At 39.7% G+C, this 24,306-nt stretch overlaps 1 protein-coding gene across 1 annotated transcript; it reads right to left on the reverse strand.

Moving 5' to 3' along the window:
• Nucleotides 1–98: 98 nt before the first annotated feature.
• Nucleotides 99–23,722, reverse strand: LOC121980603 (mannosyl-oligosaccharide 1,2-alpha-mannosidase MNS1-like). Its single transcript, XM_042532706.1, has 14 exons — nt 23,252–23,722; nt 22,874–22,921; nt 22,625–22,789; nt 22,393–22,505; nt 21,236–21,301; nt 20,857–21,028; nt 4,418–4,507; nt 3,738–3,865; nt 3,551–3,616; nt 3,332–3,440; nt 3,138–3,236; nt 2,550–2,630; nt 2,299–2,469; nt 99–670 (listed from the first exon to the last, which is right to left on the reverse strand). The coding sequence occupies exons 1-14, from the start codon at nt 23,402–23,404 to the stop codon at nt 404–406; spliced, it is 1,728 nt and encodes a 575-aa protein (XP_042388640.1). The 5' UTR covers nt 23,405–23,722; the 3' UTR covers nt 99–403.
• Nucleotides 23,723–24,306: the final 584 nt, after the last annotated feature.

A 24,306-nucleotide genomic window follows, 5' to 3' on the forward strand; every position in this document is an offset into this window, starting at 1 on the left:
TTATGACGTATTTGTAAGAATATTTTTTCTAAATAGAATTTACAATAAAAAAATACTGAACTTCTGGATTGGCCACAGTACACGCTTCCCGATTTATCTTATTGGTCAATGAAAAATTTTTATAAGAATGAACCTGTCATCTTATAAAAAATTAATAAGACTAACTAGGCTCATCAATAGTTTTTTTTACAGGATCAATGTTATAAACAAGCAAAGTAATCTGTAATCATAGAGGACAGATTCTGTAAGTTAAATACAATTTCGGATAATGCTCCTTGGGTTCAGGGAACCAAATAATGATGGAGATTCTGCTAGCAGGAACAAACCCTGCTTCTTAGTAACATCTGAGGCTGCTATAAGAGGGAATTTGGTTGAACTGAAAATGAAATAAACTACAAAACTGTTAGTTGTGATCAGCTATTCTTCCTTCCTTTCGCCCGAATGGCCGCCGCCTATCGATAACTTTGGATTGAGGTTTTGCCTCATCTTCACCACCCAACTCTGGTACGGTGTCAGTTCTTGGAATGATTCTTAAAGGATGGGCTTCAGTGTTGAAAACCCACTCGTCTAATGAGACGACTGAGGGCGGGGAAAAGAGAAGGTAGAGATACTTGAGTGTCTCTGCTAGGAAGAAGCTCTGCATCATATCGTCCTTCATGCCTGTGTTAACCTGGAAACACAACAGAATATGAGTGAGAACTAATTAAAGATATGTTTGGTCTGTTATTTCTTAATCCCAATCCCAATGATTAATTATGCCAAAAGTGTTGGAGTGAAAGAATAACCAGACGTTTGTTTCAAATCTCATATCATGCTAGATGAAACGGTCGAAACTTTGATATCATTCGGCACTAAAGTTCAAAATTTTGATTTGTGTCATAGTTACGGTCTTTTAACGGAAAAGGATGTTATTCCAATATTGTGTTGACACTCCAATGAAACGGTCGAAACTAGATATCATTCGGCACTAAAGTTCAAAATTTTGATTTGTGTCATAGTTACGGTCTTTAACTGAAAATGATGTTATTCCAATATTGTGTTGACACTCCAATGAAACGGTCGAAACTAGATATCATTCGGCACTAAAGTTCAAAATTTTGATTTGTGTCATAGTTACGGTCTTTAACTGAAAAGGATGTTATTCCAATATTATGTTGACACTCCAATGAATAGTGTCGATGACAGATTGAAGGTTGAAAGTAGAAGAAAATAAGCAAAGGAAAGAGACATTATATGCAAAGTGGTATTGAGTAATTTATTAGAATGATATGTTTCGATTCTTTTGTCCAACATAGTATAAAATTTAAAACAGAAATTGTCTCATTCCTATACTTCATCTCATTCCTTCTTTAGCTCCATTTATTACGGGCATTATACATCAGAACATCGACACGATATAGAAATAATATGGTTCCAGCTAAAGATTAAAATTTCGACCCATCCGTTACCCGGATGGATATTTTGAACCTTGAACCAGACAATCAAAGTTTATAGTATCAAGAAAGCCTACCAAGATTCAGGAAAAAGCAAAGGACATGCTGGTAAACACAGATAAACAGTTTTTTTTTAAAAAAAAAAAAACTAATTATTTGTTACCCACTCAATCCCATTCTCTTATCTTGAGACTCATTATTCAAGTAAATTAGAAATCTAAAGTTGCTAGACTATATTATATTTAATTAGGACAAAAGTATGAAGGACCAAGCAGGTTACACTGGAACTAAAACGTGAACGAACCATGAAGAACCAGTCTAAAATAGCAATTTGAAATAAGACAATGGCCTGAAAAGCTTACGGAGCAATGTTACCCTCAGCAAAAAGTTCCCCCATTGCAAAATCCAGGGTATTGGTTATGGAGAAATCACACGTGCACTGTCAAAGATCGTCTAGCTTATCACTCTAAAGCACACCAACGATATATCTATAAGCCTAGTGGCTTAAACTGAAAATTCTCAGACTGAATCATCTTCCAGGAAGAACCAAGACCAAATGTTCACCTTTCAACACGAAATGAGGACATATTGAAATTATGAATGCAACCTTGTTGGTGAGAAGTAATAAAAAGAAGTTGTAAATGCATAAATTGGGTATAGTATCACCCAGGTTAGCAAAGGGTGATCTTTGGTAGAATTCACTATCAATTAAGAATGGTCTCATTATTGACAAATACAATTATAAAAGACAATCCAAATCCATGTATGGTTAACAAGAACTCATTTCCTTGCTATTTCCTATATCCATTATCAAGAACTTAACACATAAATGCAAATAAATTAAAGATGATATGAGTAGACTTACGTCCTTTAGGCCCACATAACCAGAATCTATACGAGAATTCTTTTCAAATGCTAGAAATATGTTCCAACCCCATTCTTGGTATGTTTTGTTTCCGGTTAAACGCCAAAGGTACATAAGTGATTCAACAGTTTCCGGTCTCAGTATATTCCATGAGGTTCCAACACTCATGTCCTGCAATCATATGTCCGAATCATCATAAACTGAACACTAAAATACCAACTTCAGTGCAGAAGTACAATGAATTATCTGACCTGCCCCTCACGAAAGAGGTAATTTTCTCCAGCTAATTTTGTCTGGGTTACTTGGTAAAAATTATAGCAAGTCCAAGCAAGCTGCACAAATAACTTCACGGTTATTGATAAATCTAAGAAAAAAAAGAGTTATTTGATCAACCATGATGTAAGAGACCTTTGTGAAATTAAAATAAGATAAATATAGCAGAGGATTTCAGCAAGCACCCATCATGGTAGCTAAATAAGGAAGAAATATTATCAAAATTATATAAAATAAAATAAACATGGAAGAGAAGCAAACAACAAGTTTCCAACTTTGTTTACACAATGGTTCAATATGAAATGCTACAATTATAACCACAAATATGCAACAGGTTTTCCTCATCCATAGTAGTAGTAAAAAGGTAGATTAAAGAGGAATTTTCTAGAAGATGAGGAATTTCAACTAGAAGATTTTAGCTTTGGACAATTAATTAACATCTTCCATTTCTTCCATCCCAATAGTGATCAAATCAATCTTTCTACCAGTTCAACTCAAGAAAATGAGATTTGGAATACGTTTTCATGCAAAGGAATAAGAGGGAAGGCAGATGCATAAAAAATTACCTCCTTTGAGAGTGATAACATCTTCTCAGCTTTTTCAGGGGCATAGCCAGAGGATCCTAAAGCTAACATGCCTGGCGCAAAGCATGCCAATTCATCCATCTGCTTAGGCCACAAACATAAACTCCACATCACCCAATTTTAGATAAAGACCAAGATGATCTCAATTTTTTCCACTTGGTTGCAGAAAAGCATACCTTGTCAGATAGAGAGTTTCCAGTTTTCTCACAGATATATGAAAAAGAAGAGGGAGTTGATTTCCGTATCAGACTAACTAACCCTTCCATTGATGTTTCCCACATTTCTCTGCAATCAAATGCTTCAAGATATTAGCAAGTTACCTTCCACCATAACTGCAAACTTATAGGTTACTGACATAATAGTGCCAATAAAAATCAATAACACAACCAACCAACCTATAATGCTTCAAACCTTCTGTTTTGTTTCCTTGTATCCACGCTTTAAGTAAATACTCATAGAAACTGCAGGTAAATAATTCTTAAAATCAATCATTCTAGAGAAGAGACAGAAAAAACAGATAGAAGGTATTAGAAACAAATATAGATAAACAATTAAAAGATGTATCTGACAAAAATTGTTTACCTGTCACCCATAGCACCAAATGTAATAGTTGAATAAGGTTTTGCTACCCCTGAATGTGGATTTATGTATATTGGAAGTAAACCATCACTAGGATATGTTTTCTGCAGTTGCCTGATGACCTTCTCTACCTGGCAAATTGAAAAGCAAGGTTTGTCAGGGAGGTCCTTGAAACTAATATTTATTTCAAGTATCTTATACACAACATGAAATAATAAGCTAGCTCAATGATTAGTCTATAATCTCAAGGGCATACCATTGTGTTGCAAGCACAGAGAAGAACAAATTCATAATAAGTTATTTCCATATTATGCAACCTAATGGAACAATTATGAGCATCTATTTAACTTAACTCTATGCTAATTACAGAGATCTTGTAAAACATAAAAAAATCTCACTTCTTAGTTGATTTGCACCAGAATCAAACAAAGAAAAATACAACAACAAAAGAATCTATTTGCATTATATATATATTAGATCATTTGTCAGCAGATCAGTATCATAAACCTGTTTCCATAATGCCTGTAAGTAGAAAATTGTCTAAATGACCTATAAGATGAAGCTGACAATCAAGAGAGTAGTGTAAAGTCCTCACTGAAACATACAAAAGTGATATCCACTCTATAGTGTCTTTGGCAACCAAATTATACTAAGTATAATGAGATGGAATTTATTGACAATACCTTTTGCTGGTATTTCAGATCTCCTGTTCTTTGGGACAAGGCTATAAATTCAAGCTGTTCAGTGCCAGAATCTGCCAGAATACTTTCTCCCTGCAAAGAAATGGTCAAAGAAAAAAAAAGTTGAAAAATAGTGTAAATGCACAAATAAGAAAAGGGGAAAAGTTAAAATTAAGAATTGTCAAGCAAGAATATCCTGCAATACAACAAAAAGATAAAAAGAAACACTTATAAAGTCCAATTGAAAATCTCGACGCATGAAAATACAATAAAGGTATTCCCCGAATATGATACTTAGTTGTTGATGAGTTCTTGACCATAAATGTGTTTCAAACTTCTTTACTTGAAGATCAACAACAACAACAACAACAACAACAACAAGCAAGCATTATCCTACTAGGTGAGGTCGGCTATATGGATCATTCTAGGCTATTGAGATCCATCCCCAACTATATTATCATTTATATTTAAATAAATTTTATTGTATTTTATTGTTACTAACCAAATCTTTTTTAGACTTCCTCGTTTGATTTGCATATTTATCATAGTTTCACATCGTCTAACGAGAACATTACCATCTTAAACGTGTCTTCAATAGGTATAATTCCGACTTTATCTCTAATATTTTCATTTCTTATTTTGTCCATCCTGTATATCCGCACATTCATAACATCATCATCTCTGTAACTCTCATCTTCTGCTCATGTGCTCGAGTCACAGCCCGACAGTCAGTTCCATATAACATATCAGGTCTAACCATTATTTTGTAAAACTTTCTTTTAAATCTTAGAGAAACTTTATAATCACACCTAACGCTTTTCTCAATTTCAACCATCCTATTTGTATTTTATATAAGACATCTCTCAATCCTTCCATCCTTTTGCAAAAATAATTTTAAATACTTAAAACTCTCGATTAAACACAATTCATCATCTCTTATCTTAACAATTATCTCATTACATCTAATATTGTTAAACTTAAATTTCATATATTGTGTTTTTACTCTACCAAGTCTAAAACCTTTCACTTCTAACATTTCACATCAAGATTCGAGTTTAGCATTTACTTCTTCATGTGTCCCATCTACTAAAACAATATCTGCAAACAACATACGATCAAATGAATTCATCCATGATTAGTGTAAAAAAATAGGGACTTAAAAGTTGATCCTTGATATAACCCTATCTTTATGAAAATGCTTCGGTTAATCTACCTGAAGTCTTCACTCTTGACTCTTGTCATTACATTCCATACATATTCTTAAGTAGTTCAATATATGCTATGATCCTGTCCAAAATCGAGGAAGATGGTGCGCTGGTTACGGGGCATTTATGTTGACCGTGAGAAGACTTCAAGCAACAGAGACCTGGCACCACTATCAGACCTGCATACCATAAAGAAGAACTAGAGGCAAAAAAATGTCAGTCACGGGGCCAGGGAGGGTCCTAGGCGTTGGCAACGCTCAAGTTAGGCGACTGGTGGTGGAGAAGATGAACAATAACGAAGAAGAAATGAACTTTGATAGCGAAGCTTCACGTACCTACGCTTGTAGGTGGAGATCCCCTTATATATTATTACTTTTCCTCTCTACATGAATCTCAATGCATTACCAAAATAGAACCAACCATTACGGCCTTCTGACACCTTTCCTAGAATATGCCCGTAATTCATAGGCTTTGCAGGGTAGAAGCTTCATGTGTACAGCCGGCAAGGGGAATATTCTTCTAATTCCCTGACAACAGTTACACAAGATGTCAAAAAAGAATATTGGGTCGTTGAGCTGATGGGCCCCCACTATGCTTTGATGATAGGCCAACCGAATCCTCTCCAAAGTTCGATCGGACTATGTACTTGGACGAGATTGGGTCGATTGAGTGTTGACTATTCTGAGGACTTAGCCTCCTTAAGGACTCGGTGCTCGTTCGAGCAAGTAGCCCAAGCCGGGCAGACTTGATAATCCATTCGGACAAGATGTGTAATTGAACAGATGGTTTGGCCGAGCCGTATAATTGTGCTGCTCGGATCTGAATTGAACTAGGTCGTAACTTGGGATTCTGTCAAGCTGAGTGAACTTGGCAATCTAATCGGACAAGCTGTCTAATCGGCTAGATGGTTTGCCTGAGCCATACAATTGTGTCGCTCGGATCTGAGCTGAACTAGGTCGCAACTCGGGATTCAGTCGAGCCAAGCGAACTTGGCGGTCCATTCGGACAAGATGTCCGATCGATTGGATGGTCTGAGCGAGCCGTACAATTGTGCAATTCTGTCGAGCCGGGCGAACTTGGGGATCCGATCGGATAAGATATCCGATTAGCTGGATGGTTTAGTCGAGCCATACGATTGTTGACCCCTCCTTGACTTGACCGCTACATCAGCTAGCTTTATTGACTTCGCCTCCAACTTCAAGGGCCCAACCTTATTCATCGTATCACAAACCTCCCCTTCAAGTATAGTCGAAGGAGACTATAAGATCGACTAACTAGATACTTGTGTATTTTTGTGTTTCTCATTTCCCAATCAGACTCGGTAGATTAGCATGAGAGTCTGGGATATAGGCGCGTGAGCAACCACGCTTATAACTCAGCCAATCAGCACGAGAGTGGACATAGGTGCATGAGCAAGCACGCTTATAATTCGGTCAATTGGCACGAAAGTCTGGGACATATGTGCGTGAGTAAGCATGTTTATAAGTCGGTCGATCGACACGAGAGTCTAGGACATAGGCGCGTGAGCAAGCACGCTTATAACTAGATTAATCAGCACGAGAGTCTGGGACATAGGCGCATGAGTAAGCACACTTATAACTTGGTCGATCGGCACGAGAGTCTAGGACATAGGTGTGTATGCAAGCGCCTTATAACTCGGCCGATTGGCACGAGAGTCTCGAACATATGTGCATGAGTAAGCATGCTTATAACTCGGTCGATCGGCATGAGTCTAGGGCATAGGTGCGTGAGCAAGCAAGCTTATAACCCTGTCAATCAGCACGAGTCTGGGATAAAGGCACGTGAGCAAGCACACTTATAACTTGGTCGATCGACACGAGAGTCTGAGACATAGGCGCATGAGCATGCACGCTTGTAACTCGACCGATCGGCACGAGAATCTAGGATATAAGCGCGTGAACAAGCACACTTATAACTCTATCAATCGGCACGAGAGTCTGGGATATAAGCGCGTGAGCAAGAACGCTTATAACTCGGTCGATTGGCACAAGAGTCTGGGACATAGGCGCGTGAGCAAGCACGCTTATAACTTGGTCGATTGGCAAGAGAGTTTAGGACATAGGCATGTGAGCAAACACGCTTATAACTCTGCCAATTGGCACGAGATTCTAGGATATAGACGCATGAGCAAATACACTTATAACTATATAGGCGCGTGAGCATGCATGGTTATAACTCGCTCGATCATCATGAGAGTCTTAGACATATGCACATGAGCAAGCATACTTATAACTCGGTCGATCAACACGAGAGTTTGGGATATAGGCGCGTGAGCAAGCATGCTTATAACTTCGTCGATCATCATGAGAGTCTAGGACATTGGCGCATGAGTAAGCACAGTTATAACTCGATCAATCAGCACGAGAGTTTGGAAATTGGGCTTCTTGAGTTGAGCTTACCTGCGTTCATTAAGCATAAATATTTAACAAGATACATTAACTAATCATAGGTATATTCTCAAGCAGGATAACACTTGATTTATGCTCTATAGCCAATCCAAATTCCTTCCTTTCACATTCTGAAGATACTAGGAGCCCGAGGCGAGCTTTTGCATCACTTTGTATGGCCCGTCTCACTACGGCTCCAACTTACTAACATCCCTAATCAGCTTGATTCGCTTCTAAATTAGGTCGCCCACCTGAAAAAATCTAGGGATGATCATCCGATTATAGTTCTGCTTCATCCACTGGCGATACGCCACCAGCCAAGCTGCTGCCTTATCTCTGACCTCGTCCACTAGATCAAGTTCCATGAGGTGTCGACCGCCATTATCTTCATCATACAATTCCCTCCGATCGGAATCCATGCCAACCTCCATCGGGATAACTGCTTCTCCACCATAAACCACAATATACTAGGCAGTTCATCCACCCAACTCCCTCCAACGTGATCCAACTTGGTTTTGAGTCCTTTGAGGATCTACCAGTTAATGACTTCCGCCTTATCGTTACTATGAGGATAAGCTACAAAGGTGAAAGCTTGTAAATATTATAACTTGAGCACCACTCCCTGATTTTCCGGCCCTGGAACTACCTTCCATTGTCTGAGACGAGCTTGTAGGGAATTCCGAACTGACAAATAATGTTCTGCCATAAGAATTTGATGACCTTTTGTTCGGCTATCTTTGCCAACTCCTTAGCTTCTACCCACTTGAAAAAATAATCCACGGCTACTAAGAGAAATTTTTTCTGAGCGGGTGTCATCAGAAAGGGTCCTATAATATCTATCCCCCATTGATCAAATGGGCATGAAACAATTGCAATCTTCAACAACTCTGTGGGATGGTGCGGGATGTTCTAGTGCTTCTGACACAATAAGCAAGTGGCTCCTAGTCGAGCCGAATCGGCCTACAGGGTGGGCCAAAAATACTCAGCTAACAAAATCTTTTGAGCCAGTGATCGGTCGTCCGCATGGCTCCCACAGGAGCCCTGATAGACTTCTTGTAGAATATACAGTACATCTTCTGGACCTACACACTTGAGCAAGGGGCGAGAGAAAACTTTCTTGTACAAGTGATCTCCTACTAAGATAAACTGACCGGCCCTCTTCTTGATCGTACGCGCTTGCTCTTGACTTGAGGGTAAAATTCCTTGATGGAGGAAAGAAATTAAAGGTGCTCTCTAGTCGCACTATAGTTCCAGCTTGGCTTGCCACTTAATATGGACTATTAAAAGTATTTGTTCCACCAGCCTGTCTAGTGCCCAAGGGACCAAGGCCCCGATTAACTTGGCTAGCTCGTCTGCTTTCTGGTTCTCCGCTCAGGGATTTTCTATAAGGTCCCTTCTTGAAATCCCACTTTTAAGCTCTCAAAGGCATGCACATATAACTTGAGCCGCTCACTGTTGTCTGACAATTGCTAAGCCGTCAGCTGGGAATCTGAGTATATTAAGACTCGGGCAGCTCCCACATGCTTTGCAGCTTGCAGACCGACTATCAATGCTTTATATTCGGCTTCGTTATTAGTGGTCTGGTAATTCAATCGAACCCATGAAAATTTATCGAGTTTCTTCTGACTCCGGGCTCTGTATCTCGGTCACAAAATCGACTAAGGCCTAAGCTTTGATGGTCACTCGGGATTGATACTGTATGTTGTATTCACTCAGCTCTGTGGTCCATTTGATCAATCTTCCCGAATCCTCTGGATTGATGAGCACTTGGCCTAAGGTGTTGTTAGTCAATATAATTATTGAATGAGAAAGAAAGTAGGGACATAACCTCTGAGCGGCTAAGACTAGTCCATATGCTAACTTCTCAAAAGCAGTGTAGCAGCATTCAATATCTTTTAATAAAAAAAGATATTTTATTAAAGAATACATTGATTGTTGCTTCTTGCCCTCCTGTCGTACTAACACCAGCCCGACGACACTTTCAATGGTAGACAAGTATACCTACAGTGGCTCACCAGCTATGGATTTTGCAAGTACACAGATAAATAATTTTTGAGTTTTTCCCGTGTCTTATTGCACTCGGCATCCCATTGGAACTTGGTGGCTCGGCGGAGTATTTTGAAGAATGGTAAACTCTAATTGGACGATCTCGAGATGAACCAAGATAGAGCTGTGATTTGCCTGGTTAGACACTATGCAGGGAGCGCTCGCTCTTAGCCCCGAATAAGCATTTGCTGGGGTTGAGCTTGAGTCCATACTCCCTCAGGGTTCGGCACGTCTCCTTTATGGTATGCACAGATCAGTCGCTCAGAGGGACTTGATCAGGATGCCATCCACGTACACCTCCACATTCCTTCTAATATGCTTCCGGAATACTTTGTTCATAAGTTGTTGGTAAGTTGCCCCTGCATTCTTTAGTCCGAACGACATAACATTATAATAATAATTCCCTTCTGCAGTAATAAAACTGACTTTCTTCTAATCTTCCTTGGCCAAAGGGACCTGATGGTAGCCTTGATATGCATCCAACATGCATATTAGTTCCAACCAACAGTTGAGTCCACCACTTGATTGATGTGTGATAGGGGATAATGATCTTTTGGACACGCCTTGTTCAGATCCCTAAAGTCTACGCAGATGCACCATTTGTTCCTAGTTTAGCCACCAGCACCACATTGGCTAACCAACTGAGGAATTGTACTTCTCGAATTTATCTATCTTGAGTAGCTTGTCTACCTCTGCTCGGATGATTGTGTTCTACTCGGCTTGGAAATCTCGCTTCCTCTGTTTGATTGGCCGAGCATCTAGGCGGACATAGAGCACGTGTTCCATGACTGCCAAGGATATACCTGTGATTTCCTGGGGAGTTTAGGCGAAGGCATCATTGTTACACGTTAAACACGCGATTAGCTTTGCTTTGAATTCTAGGACCGGATTAGCTGCTATTTGAGTGGTGGCCTCTAATCGACCGGGATAGATCTGCAACTCCTCTTTATAAACAAGCGTCGAGGGCACTTCATGGATGGCGTTAACTTCCACTCGCTGAGTATTCTAAGCTGCGCGAGCTTCAATCTTGATCACATCTACATAACACTTGTGTGCTACTAGCTGGTCCCCTTTACTTCTCCCACTGAGTTGTTGACCAAGAACTTGATCTTTTGACAGAAAGTGGAGACAACAACTTGGAATTCATTCAATGTCGATTGATCCAAAATCACATTGTAGGCCGAAGGCATGCCCACCAAAGGTCGATCGGTGGATCCTCATCAAGGGCTCCTCCCCCATAGAGATAGCCAATCGGATTTGTCCTATCGATTGTACCTCGTTGCCCATGAATTCGTACAATGGCGTTGTCATGGGTTGGAGCTCGCTCTTCTCTATCTGTAGCTGCTTGAATGCCTTCTTGAATATGATGTTGACAGAACTCCCCGACAAAAGTACGATAGATGTTGTAATTGGCTATAACAGCCTTGATGATCAAGGCATCATCATGAGGCACTTCTACCCCCTCCAAGTCCTTGGGGCCGAAACTAATCTCTTCCCTTGTGCCTGCTCTCGGCTACACCCGACTGCATGAATCTCTAATTGACTATAAAGTCCGGAATCAGCATATTTTTGTTTTACTCCCCGTAACTCTTCCTCAGCCATGCTTGGGCAGAATAGCGGAGCAAGTATAAGTATTAGTAGCATAGCAAAAATGCGTTCCTCGCCATTAATATGTTTGCTCACGGTAATTGTGGCCTCTCGAGAGAATCGATGACTGCATCTTTGATGAACTGCTAGTACATCATCTGAGAATTCTGAATTGGCTATTTACAAGGGATTATCCCGGATCTACGCCGAGGTATTGACGGCGATTCTCAAATATCGTAGAACAGAATGTGATACGATGAGATAGAATGCAATAGAAACAAAGACAGCGAACGGGTTACCTACTCCTAATGGTCAAAGCGAGCCTTTTAATTCCATTCTTCATTCTTTAATTAAGAATGAATCAAATCTCCCCAAGTAGGATTCGAACCTACGACTAGTCAGTTAACAGCCGACCGCTCTACCACTGTCGGTGTGTGACTTTTTGGCCCGATTAGAATCTTTGTCAATTGTGTCGCCCGTTGTCATTCCTATATCTCCAAGAGCGACATTGTTGCAATTTTCTTCTTCTCAGGTCGGTTGGCACGATGGCTCGGCAGGTGCCTGAGTTGGGGCTTAGTTGCTTCGTTGTTAGGGCTGTTGTTGGTTTCGACCGGCATTCCTAGAGCCTCTCCTCGGCGGTATGCTTAGTCGTTGATAACCTCGATTGTTAGGAGACGACAAATGCTAGCGAAACCCTTGGTCGACTGCTCGGTGCATCTCTTGGTTATACTGGTAAGAGTCTTCAATGTTATGGGTTCTTGACCGGTGGTAAGTGCAGAACTGTGGAGTCCATTGGCGAGGTTCGGGGAATCGCGTCCGCTCAGCTTCCATGTGTTAAACCCCGTTCGACCTTTGCTTATGTGGATGTGATGGATGGATCGCTCGAGGTCTTTTGTGTAACAGAGGAAGGAGAGGGGTTTGGCGCTCGGGGCGGAGACAGGAGTAGGCGAGGTCACCTCTTTTCGACCAAACTATGCCTCCTCCACATTTATGTACTTGGTTGCCCTTCCTATCATATAGTCGAAATCTCTAAGCGGCTTCTTGATCAGACTATGCCTCCTCCACATTTATGTACTTGGTTGCCCTTCCTAGTATATGGTCAAAATCTCTAAACGGCTTCTTGATCAGCGACTGGAAGAAATCCCTATCTGCCCTTGGGAGAAAGCGCTCACCAGAATTTTTGGAGTGGCCAAGAGAACATCCATGGCTATTTGGTTAAACCGCTTGATGTATGCCCTTAGCGTCTCTTTAGACCCTTTCTTGAGGAAAAATAAACTCAATGTGGTCTTGTGGTACCGACGACTACTGGCAAAGTGGTGGAGGAAAGCCTTACGGAAATCTTTGAAACAACAAATGGAATCAACCGACAACCTATTGAATCATCATTGTGTCGAGCCCGAGAGGGTAGTTAGGAACACTCGACACTTAACATCATCTATGTATTGGTGGAGAATAGCTGCATTTTCGAACTTGAGCAGATGATCTTTTAGGTCGGTTGCTCCTCCGTATTCCCCAATTACTAAGCGTCAGAAATGACTCAGCAGTTTGTCCTCCAAGATTTCTAGGGAGAATGACATGCTTATTCACTCGGGGGAGTCATTGGGGATCGGAGCCTTCGCCTTTCGTAAATTTCGAGCAAACACGTCTCCTGAGGATGATCCCTAGGAACTCTTCGGGTGGCCCTATCCTCGAGGGGTGTGGGGAACAACGCTCAGTGGTATGCAATTGCAAATGGTGGCATAAGAGGAAATCCACTCGGTTGTATAGGTGTAAGATACAACAATTAAATAATAAGTGTAATCGGAGAAATAACCTTATAGAATTATATCGGAATTTAAAAAAAATAATAGAATTTAAACGTAGTCTGTATGACACATTTAAGGGGACGAATCAATTAGTCTAAGAGAAAGCTTGTTTGGAATAACCATTAAGTAGGAGTTGATTAAGTTTTAATAACATAAGGTTAGGAGAGAATTGACCTAAGTTGGAGAATATAAACTCAATTTCTCTCCTTTCTTCCTCTCAATTACATTGACGCCCTGATTTCCCTTCTCCACCTGATCCTTCGCCTCTTTCCATCTCCCCCTTTGATCGCTCAAGTTCGACCCGTCGTTGACTGAGTCTCCTTTACCCTTCTTCGAGTCGCCCCACCCCTGCATGAGCCAATCTTTAGCCAAGAGCAAAGAGGCATCGCCGCACTCACCCATCACCTCGATGCCATCACCATTGAAGAGAGGGAGCGGTCAATCTCTCCATCGCACATTCATCACGTGCCCTAGCACCCTCTCACCTGCCATACTTCACGAATGGCATCCTGCATAGTGCTCAGCTCGGCGACACCACTATCGTTCAGTGCTCTAGGGCACCCAATCGGATTCAACACTTGGTGAGGAGGACAACCATTGGAGCATTGCATTCTTTGCGGATTCGAGGAGGAGAGTGCAAATTTCACACAGCTACCTCTGGGATCTCCATCGAATGACAACAGATCGGAGTGGAGAATTCCTTTCTCTACGCTGCTGCATCGAGAGTCCTTCATAAAGTGGCTATAGATCGGATTAGGGAAAGTTGTGATGATGTTTGATTAATACAGAATTGATTCATTTCTGCATTAGATTTGTTAGCTAACTGATGGTTGGGTTGTTATGCTAGCGAGTAAATAGAGTGGGGGCAACAGTAGACCACCACCGTTGGTCATGAACCACCATTAACCGCCTTCGAATTTGGGTGAGTTTTGGAGAATGAATTATGCATGAAACTGATGCAATTTGATGGTGGAATGCTTAGGGATATCAAATTCAATGTAGTTGTGATTGATTATGGATGAGATTAGTCAGTTCTTATTGAGATGAATTAAGTATGGTTGATTCATGATGGTTATTTGGTGATTAGCTGATGTAGATGTTTGCATGATCGTTATTAGGATCATTTGATTGATATTGTGATTTATTATGACGGATTTGTTATCCGATTGATTCAATTAGGATTGATGATAGGTGAACCTAATCTAATCATCGGGATGGATTAGATTAGGGTTAATAAGGGAATAAATCAGATTTAATAAGAAAATTAGAATTAATTAAAGTTAATCATAATCAGGGATTTATTTAATGACCATGTTCGATTATAATTACCCTAATTAATTTTGAGGATTTTATTTAGTTATTTTATTCATATGAATTTAGCTAAATAAAATATATTGATGTAAGACTTTGATTCAAGACGAGCGTTTAGACATGGGATTGTTTTAGCACGATCGATAAATAAAGGCAGACACTTCTTCCTTTTGCTCTATAGTTCATTAAACTTAGTGCAGATTTTTAATTGATAAATTAGGTTGCTTTACCACTCGTATTTATCCATGTTTAATACTTGCGTGCTTGATCTTAGATATAATCTAATTATTTCTTATACAGTCTTAGCTTTGATATCTATACTATGTAGAGTATACACATATAGAGTATGTATTGTAGGAGATACCTTATTGACTAAGTTAACATGCTGATTATGCATATGAGTATACACATGTTTGGTATGTATTAGAGGAATCATGTTGATTATACCTATGTTATGTATGCACACGTGTCTGGTGTATACTATCGAAGGAATCATATTGATTATACTGAACACATATGTCTGGTGTGATTATTGGAGGTATCATGATGATTATCCTTATGTTGTAGGGTGCATACATGTCTGGTGTGTACTATAAGTATTGCTACTTACTGTATTTATTGTTTAATAGACATCTGTTGAATCTACCTATACCTATAGATTTAAGTGTTAGAAGAATCATGCACTGGAGGTATTATTACTGATTGTGTTGTTGCATTAATGATGACTGTATCTGTATCATGATTATTTATATCATATTCATCATTGAACTATATAGATGCTGACGACTATTATTCCCTTGTGGTATGAGTTAATCGTCAGTCATATTCACTACCCATTCAGCCACTCAGGGTGAGTGGTAGCTGGAGTTGGGTTCAGCTTGTCTTGTTGTTGTTAGGACCAAAAGTAACTAGAGGGGGGGGGGTGAATAGCTCGTCGCGTTCGCTCGTTGCTCGGCGTTGCTTGTTCCTTCAAAGATGTGCAGCGGAAAATACAACGCTAACACGGTTGGTTTACTTGGTATCCACCTCACAAGAGGTGACTAATCCAGGATCCACACACGCACGCCACTATAAAACACTCCTTTTGGTAACTCAAGGGCGGAGAAGCCTCTGAGACTCTCGGTACAAGAAGAAGGAAGGAAACAAAATCTGCCTTGCGAGGCTTTGCAGGTACAAAAACCCTAACCAGCTTCTCTTCTTGCCTTTGATGCCTTTTGACTTGGAAGCTTCGAGATCCTTGAGGCGATCGATCTTTGAGAAGCGTGGAGGAGGGCGGATCGAGATGAAATCGTGAAGAGATCAGCGATCGTCACGCTGCGGTATAAGCAGCGCTGCGGTCGGATCCGTCGATCGGTCGTATATTCCCGATCGATCGGGAGGCTTTGGATCGATCACGGATCGATCGAGCGCCCTCGTGCTACGGAAGCGCTGGATCGATCCACGGATCGATCCGGCGATCGCGGCAGCGCCGCGTCCCGATCGATCGCGATCGATTGGGACCTCTGAATCGATCGGATCGATCCGGAGCTCTGACGGTTGGGGCAATGCGGATCGATCCGCGATCGATCCGAGCTGAATCGATCCAGCGATCGATCCGACGCGATTTTGTCGAACCAGTCGAACCTCCCGAACCAACATCGGTCAACCCTTGACTGTTGGTATGTCGTGCATCTAGTCACTTCCTTGACTGCTGCAGGACTTCCTTGCACAGTGTCGGTCGATCCGCTGACCCACTTGGACTTTCTATGTGCAGTGTCATTGATCCTCTGACCTGCCTTGGACTTTTCTTCGTGCAGTATCGATCGATCCTTTGACTGCTTGGACTTCAACACGGATGTCGATCGTCCGATCCGTGGATTTTCCCTTCTATCTTCACTCAGGGTTTCACTAACCGCTTCCAAACACTAGGGTTTTCCGTCGCTGGCTTCACTCACTAGGACTTTCACCTCGCTCAGTTTTCCACTACCTTTGGCTAACCGCACTCTTCAGGACTTCACTTTCACGCTCACGGATTTTTCATGCTGCTAACACTCACGGACTTCCTTCTGGCTTCACTCACGGGACTTTTCTACGCCTAGCTTGCCTGCCAGGACTTCTGTACTACTCAGCGAGGTTTCCTTCTTGCTAGCTTTCACCACTGGGTCTTTCGTTTCTAACATCCAGTTAGGACTTCGATAAGTATCCGGTCAACCTTGACCTACTTGACTCTTCTTCAATCAATATCTTATTGTCAAACATCTAAACCCAAACCAAGACTCAGCTTGGTTACCCAGGTCAACCTTGACCTGAGGGATATTGCACCAACAGTTGTGCTCGCTCGGCCATTCTGAGTAGTGGTAGCTGGAGTCGTGCAGGCAGTTATCCCTCGTTGTAATGTATCTAGATAGCTACTCTGCATCCTGTCCGTCTCGATCATATTGATGTAGTGTTAGGAGGCACGAGCAGTCATCACAATCCTACCCTCTCGGTCACTTAGATGTATATGATGTGCGGTGCATCTTTTAGAGATAATATCTGTTTACTTGTGATTGTTGCATTTGCTGGAAATATGATTGTTGCATATAGATACCATGTTTTATACATATTCATTTATCATACATGTGTATACTGTCGTTTATATTGCTTAGGTGTTACAAGCAGATTTGTTGCTGATCCTTAGTGAGTTTACTAATCACTATATCATGTATGTTAGATCCAGATTAGGTATATGCATTCATTATGTCAGTTATGACTATGTGCATTTATTATGTCATATATGATAATGTTCACTGTATGTTTTGATCTCCATATTTTATATTGACTATGCACTATCTTATCTATTACCCGCTGAGTCACTCAAACTCACCACCCTCATTTGTACTTTTGTGTTTCTCAGGTAACATTTAGATGTTGCCAAGTCACTAGGAGTATCCTCTCTGTCAATCCCACATCATATCTGAGGACGACTCTTACTCTGTTTTATGCTTTACTCATATTTTTTTGGATTTTATAGACTTGGTGTTGTAATAATTTGACTCGGACTTGGTGTTTAGCCTTATGGCTCCTTTTGTGGTTGTTGGTGATTGTTGTGTAAGTCGAGACGGCTCGCAATTTGTCATTTTTGGTTTATATGGGTTTTCCTTATGTCTTCCGCTATGTTTTGTTCCAGCCGTGTGGGTTGTAGGTTATTATACTTTTACAACTGTGTGACTATATATCTAGGTTTTGTATATTATCATAGGGGGAAGATGTTATCTATTTGTCGAACAAGGACTCCTCTGGAATGTGACAACAAGTACCTAATTGACTAGCGGAGGGACCGTGGGAAACTTCGTCAGTCCCTCTGCCCTAGTCCTTCACTCGATGTGAGGTCCTGTCACCGAGAGCGCCGGGTCATTCGGCAAGGGATGTCTGGCAGCTTGCTGTTGTAGCACCAACTTTTGTGCTCATGCGATCACGAGCAACTCAAGGTCCTCTTGTGACAAAGTAACAGATGTAAATCGTCTAGCTGCTTCCATCTTCGTGTTCCAAATTTAGGCGAAGTTGCCACAGATGCACGCCAAATTTAATCTTGTCTCGAATAGGAGAAGATGACGCATTGGTTACGAGGCATTTATGTTGACCATGAGAAAACTTCAAGCAACATCGGACCTGCATACCATAGAGAAGAACTAAAGGTAAAAAAACATCAATCACCGGGCCAAGGAGAAGTCCTAGTGTAGGCACTCCGACACTCAAGTCAAGAGAACGGTGGTGGAGAAGAAGAACAATAACGAAGAAGAAATGAACTTTGATAGTGAAGCTTCACGTATCTGCGCCGGTAGATGGAGATCCCCTTATATAGTATTACTTTTCCTCTCTACATGATTCTCAATGCATTACCAAAATAGAACCAACTATTATGGCATTTTGACACCTTTCATAGAATATGCCCGTAATTCATACGCTTTGCAGGGTAGAAACTTCCTGTGTAGAACTGGCAAGGGGAATATTCCCTTGATTCCCTGACAATGGTTACACAAGATGCCAAAAAGGAATATTGAGTTGTTGAGCTGATGGACCCCCATTATGTTTTCCTGATAGGTCGACTGAATCCTCTCCACCGTCCGGTTGGACTCTATAATTGGACGAGATTGGGTCGACTGAGCGTTGACCATTCTATGGACTTGGCCTCCTTAAGGACTTGGCGCCCACTCGGGCAAGTAACCCAAGCCGGGCAGACTTAGCGATCCATTCGGACAAGATGTCCGATCGGATGGATGGTTTGGCCGAGCCGTATGATTGTGTCGCTCGGATTTGAATTGAAATAGGACGTAACTCGAGATTCCGTCAAGCCGAGCAGACTTGGCGATCTGATCGAACAAGCTATCCAATCGACTGGATGGTTTGTCTGAGTTGTACGATTTGCCACTCGGATTGAACTGAACTAGGTCGCAACTCAGAATTCCATCGAGTTGGCCAGTTTTGGTGATTCGTTCAGATAAGATGTCCGATTGGCTGGATGGTTTAACTAAGTCATACGATTGTGCCACTCGGATCTGAAATGAACTAGGTCACAACTCGGGATTCCGTCAAGCCGGGCGAACTTGGCGATCCGTTAAGGACAAGATGTTCGCTTGGTTGGATGGTTTGGCCGAGTTGTATGATTGTGCAGCTCGGATCTGAACTGAACTAGGTCGCGACTCGGGATTCCATCGAGCCGGGAGGACTTCCAATCGGCTGGATGGTTTGGCCAAGCCATACAATCATTGAACCCTCACTTTCACCGCCACATCAGCCAGCTTTATTGACTTCGACTCCAACTTCAGGGGTCAACCTTATTCGTCGTATCACGATAATGACGATATATTAACACTTCTCTGTTCTAGAATTCTTCATAAAAATTTTCTTGGGACTCTTATCATAAGCTTTTTTTTAGGTTGACTAATACCCCAATACTTTTTGATTAATTGCTAAGAAGATGTATAGTTTCTATTGTCGACCTTACGACATAAATTCAAATTACTTTTTGGACACCGTGGTTTCCTTCCTTAGATTTTTTTAGTACTCTTTCCAAAATTTTCATGTTATGACTCATTAATTTAATGCTCTTATAGTTCACACAATTTTGTACATCTTCTTTATTCTTATATAAGGGAACTAAAGTACTTACCTTCTTTTGATTAAACATTATTTGTTTAGTTTTCAATATTGGGTTATATAAATTTATAAGTCATTTAATACCTTATTTCCATAGACACTTTCATACCTCTATTCAAGTATTATCTGGTTCAACTACTTTTCCATTTTACATCCCATTTAAAACTTATTCTACTACTGAAATTTGAATTCTACGATAAAAATTTCTATATTTATTTGACCTACTTAAATATCTAAGTTAAGTTGGTCACTAAAACCTTCATTAAAAAGTTGATGAAGATATCCCTTCCAATACTTTTTATTTCCTTAGTATTTACTAGTACCCTATTGCATTCATCTTATTTAGATAAGATCTCTTATCTTCCTCTCTCTTAGTTTAGTTATTCTATAAATATCTCTTTCCCTTTCTTTTATGTCCAATTTTTTATATAAGCATTCAAAAGTTTTATTCTGGGCTCCATTCACTATTTTCTTGCTCTCTCTTAGCTACTGTATACTTCTTTTTTAAATTTTCCTCATTCTTACAAGTATGTAATATGCTATAAGCTATTCTTTCACTTTCTCCTACACTTTTTTATTCCACCACCAAGATCTTTTATTTGGTGATGTACGTCCCTTTGACTCACCGAGTACACTTTTGGCTACTATTTTTAATTTTAATGCCCTCTTTATCTCATGTTGTATTTTCAACTTGAAGATCAATTAACAAAAAATGAAGGAAAACAAGCAATACTAAATGAGAGGCTTATAATTTAAAGCAATATTCTTCATCAAATTATTCATAATTCATATGCTTAAACAACCTCGTCCCTAGTCTATCTATTTATGAAGTATCAATGCAAATGTGAAATTATCATGAAGTGCAGAATTCTGAAACCACAAATTAAAAAATCAATGTTAGCTTGATATTTCAACTAGGGGCTATTACGAATGAAGAAGCAAAGTGGGTTTCAGAGATATACCCCCGTCCATCCATGGTTATGAGGGTTTCCATGAGCCAAGTTAATTCTATTGTAAGGAATGCCAGTTGGCGAATCCCATGCTGGTAACAGTCTATCAGCAATGTCTTTAGCCTTGTCAAGAAATAACTTGTCCCCAGACATGTCATACGCACTAAGGAGTCCACCCACAACTCTGAAATTGGAACAGACATAAAATAAGAGATATGAGCACATACATATTTGGGGAAAATTCTAAACCAGCCTGCAATCAGATAACATATTTTTCAAGAAAAGCAAAAGCAGCATTCTAATAAAAAAAAAGTTCAAGATAACTATTTACTACATGTTACCTAGAAAATAAGATTAAAGTAATATAATACATTAAACCTTATAACACCACCTTATGGTTGTCTCGAAAACACTTGCTACATAGTCTTTGTTGAAGTCTAATGAAGTTGCAATCCACCTGCCAATTATTAGTTAAAATCAGTCACTAAGGAAAAAAAATTAAACAAGCTCAAAGCATTCATATTGAGTAGATTAAACAAATGCTATATGTTTTTCTATCACACCAGCTATAAAACTTTAATAACTCTATGTACACTATATTGAGTAGAATTAAACCTTATTGAGTAGAATTAAATATATACACCATATTGTACACCTGCCAACTCTATGTAGACCTGCTCAAAGTAACACACCATATTTAGAATTAAACAAACTCAACCCATTCACTAGTTTCATTTACCTTAAAACCTTTAGTTTCTCAAGTTCCTCTCAGCAATTCAAGCTCAAGTTTATTCTATGTACGCTTCCATCAATAAGCACAATTTACACTATAAATAAAATACACCAAAAAGATTTCTCTTGAATATAATATGTAAAGTTATATTTTACTAAAGGACAAACATGGAGGTGACCTTGATATAAAACTAATTTTAAAAAGGAAATGTTTAATACAGTTTCAATAGCTCTAACACTATTGATTATATTATCATACAAATTTTCTAGCACATTGAACGATTAGATATTCCTCATTTTCTTGCACATTGAGTTGTTAGATATTCCTTCTTTAAAATCCACCACAATAAGAAGGTTTTGCTAATTCAGTCAAATTATATACAAATTCTTCTTTTCTCTATGTTTCTTCATTAGTTGTCTTCTAAATAACATGGCTAATCAATCTTTAAGGCATAAAACTGAATTGATTTTCAAAAAAATAATACATCCATTACTCTTCCCTCCACCACTCTTCCCCCCAATCATGGTATGACATGGGCAGGTAGCCTGGTGCAAAAAATTTGTGAACTTCCTGCCTTACGTGAAGTCAACAACAATATTCATTTTCTATTTAACCCATTCAATGAATATAAATGTACAAAAATTTCCAATATAGTTTTTTTCTTTCAAATCGAACCCCTGTAAATGCATCATGCATTTTTTTCCATATGACACAAGAAGGAAAAAATATGATCAAATTTTCAAGCTTGGTTAATGCAAACAGGAAACTTCAAGTAAGTTAAAATAGACTGCAGAACATGAAAATTCCCAACTTACTCTCTAGCTTTCTGAAATTCATCCTTCAAGCCCATTATGTATAATGTATCCAAAGAGTCTACAAGGGTTGCTCCAAGACCACCAAAACTATTTACACCATTCTTTGATTGTGGCTGGTCAATAAAGGAAAGACATGATGTAATTCAAATTCTTATAAAGAAAATCAGGCACTATTGATTAGCTCATGATTTTATATACTTTAGTTAGAACGCGAGTGTGTTTCACAACATACCTGAAGCTCGTCTTGGCCCCAAGCGTACTCTACATATGAGTTCCATGCATGAAGCATAGCCTTTTTAACCTTTTCCCTACGTTCATAGTTAACAGGATCCATTTCAACTTCCCTAATAAACTTGACATTCTCACTCATCTCGTCTAAAACACTAGATTTCCGCAACTACAAGAAGAAACAGTTGATAAAATCTTCAAGATCCCTTCAAATGTAAAACACAACGGGAAAGTACATAGATATTCCATATACCTGATCTTGCAATCTGTTTAATTCTTCCTGAATTTTAACGATCTCTGCCTGCATTTTTCAGGTGATGTTAATATTCCACCCAGATAAATATAAAGCCATTGGTAGAATTTAAGAAGATACAAGCACTTAGCTAGATGATAATCTATTCTACTTATAGGAACGACACCACCAAATTCTAACTGTAACCTTCTCGGTCTCTCCACAATGCATCAATTCAAAAATCAAAAGGCTGTGAAAATAATGACAAGCGGCTCTACTATTCCAGTTTGTTCGCATGTAAGGAGACAAAAGCAACTCGAAATCAAGCCAGCGATTCATGGTATCAGCAAGAACAAAAACGCGTAGAGAAGCATTGGAAAAAGAAAAGAAAAGGAGGACCTCGTGCTCGCGGATCAGAGACTGCCTATCCCAGATGGCGAAGGTAGCAACCACGAAAACGATAAAGAGGAAGGCAAGCCGCTTCGGCCGCTTCAGGTAGTAGGCGGGGTGGAGGTACCGCCACAGTCCTGAGGCGAACGACCGCCGCACCATCGGATCCTTCCGAGACGGAGCCTGTCGCCGATGAATCCTACGCCCTCGGGATCTCCAGCTTAGGAGAAGAACGAGGGTGGAACTGAGTTCGGATCTGCGCGTCGACGAGTTATTCTGGATGGAGTCGCCGTCTTCCGTGTTGACTTCCTTCCTAATCTACGGATTGGTTCGATCTCTTCATCGTCTTCGGTCCGATACTTGACTATTCATTCCTCTTTGATGATGATATTTTGGAAGCCGATAATCGCGCGTTGGCATGAATCCAGAAAATGGACGACTGGATTGACTGGATTCTGGAAACATGAAAAACTATCTCGAATTGGATGAAAAAGGCTTCTAATCTTTGTAAATCATCACCATCTTTCCAAATGTTCTTACCCAAATTTTATGTATGAAAATTTATTTATGTTGACGGACAACTCAAGTTTGAATTAAATAATCTTAGATTAAGAATTCAACAACGTCTAAACCAATCGAACTCAAATTTGTAAAAAAACAAAAAAAAAATCAATCCAAGTTAAAAACCCCTTTCAACTATATGATACATTTAAAAAACTCTGATTATTTTATAACAACATAAAACTTGACTCTAACGATTATGTCACTTTGTACCTATTAGTCAAAATCAGCTTGAGGACACATTAAACGGATCAATCACTAATTTAATAGTAATTTAGATGTTCAGTTATTCTAACTGATTAATTTGGAAGATGATTAACTTATTATTCTATAAAATTTTCTATCAATTATTAAGATAAAAGGAAAAATATTTATAGAGACCCATCCAAAGCCAACTTTCTTAAGTTTATGATTTCATTTGGAAAAAAAAAAAAATTCCTACGATACACCACAATTTTAACTCACATATTAAATGTTTAATTAATTGTTTGGAGGGTCTACCA

Source organism: Zingiber officinale, chromosome 5A, assembly GCF_018446385.1.
Source record: "Zingiber officinale cultivar Zhangliang chromosome 5A, Zo_v1.1, whole genome shotgun sequence".
Lineage (NCBI taxonomy): Eukaryota > Viridiplantae > Streptophyta > Magnoliopsida > Zingiberales > Zingiberaceae > Zingiber > Zingiber officinale.

Coding starts and splice junctions, on each gene's coding strand:
- LOC121980603 (XM_042532706.1), bottom strand. CDS start 23,404: ATGGTGCGGCGGTCGTTCGCCTCAGGACTGTGGCGGTACCTCCACCCC. Junction 3,237..3,331: donor GAAACTCTCTATCTGACAAG/GTATGCTTTTCT, acceptor TGGCCTAAGCAG/ATGGATGAATTGGCATGCTT. Junction 2,470..2,549: donor ACCTCTTTCGTGAGGGGCAG/GTCAGATAATTC, acceptor ATATGATTGCAG/GACATGAGTGTTGGAACCTC.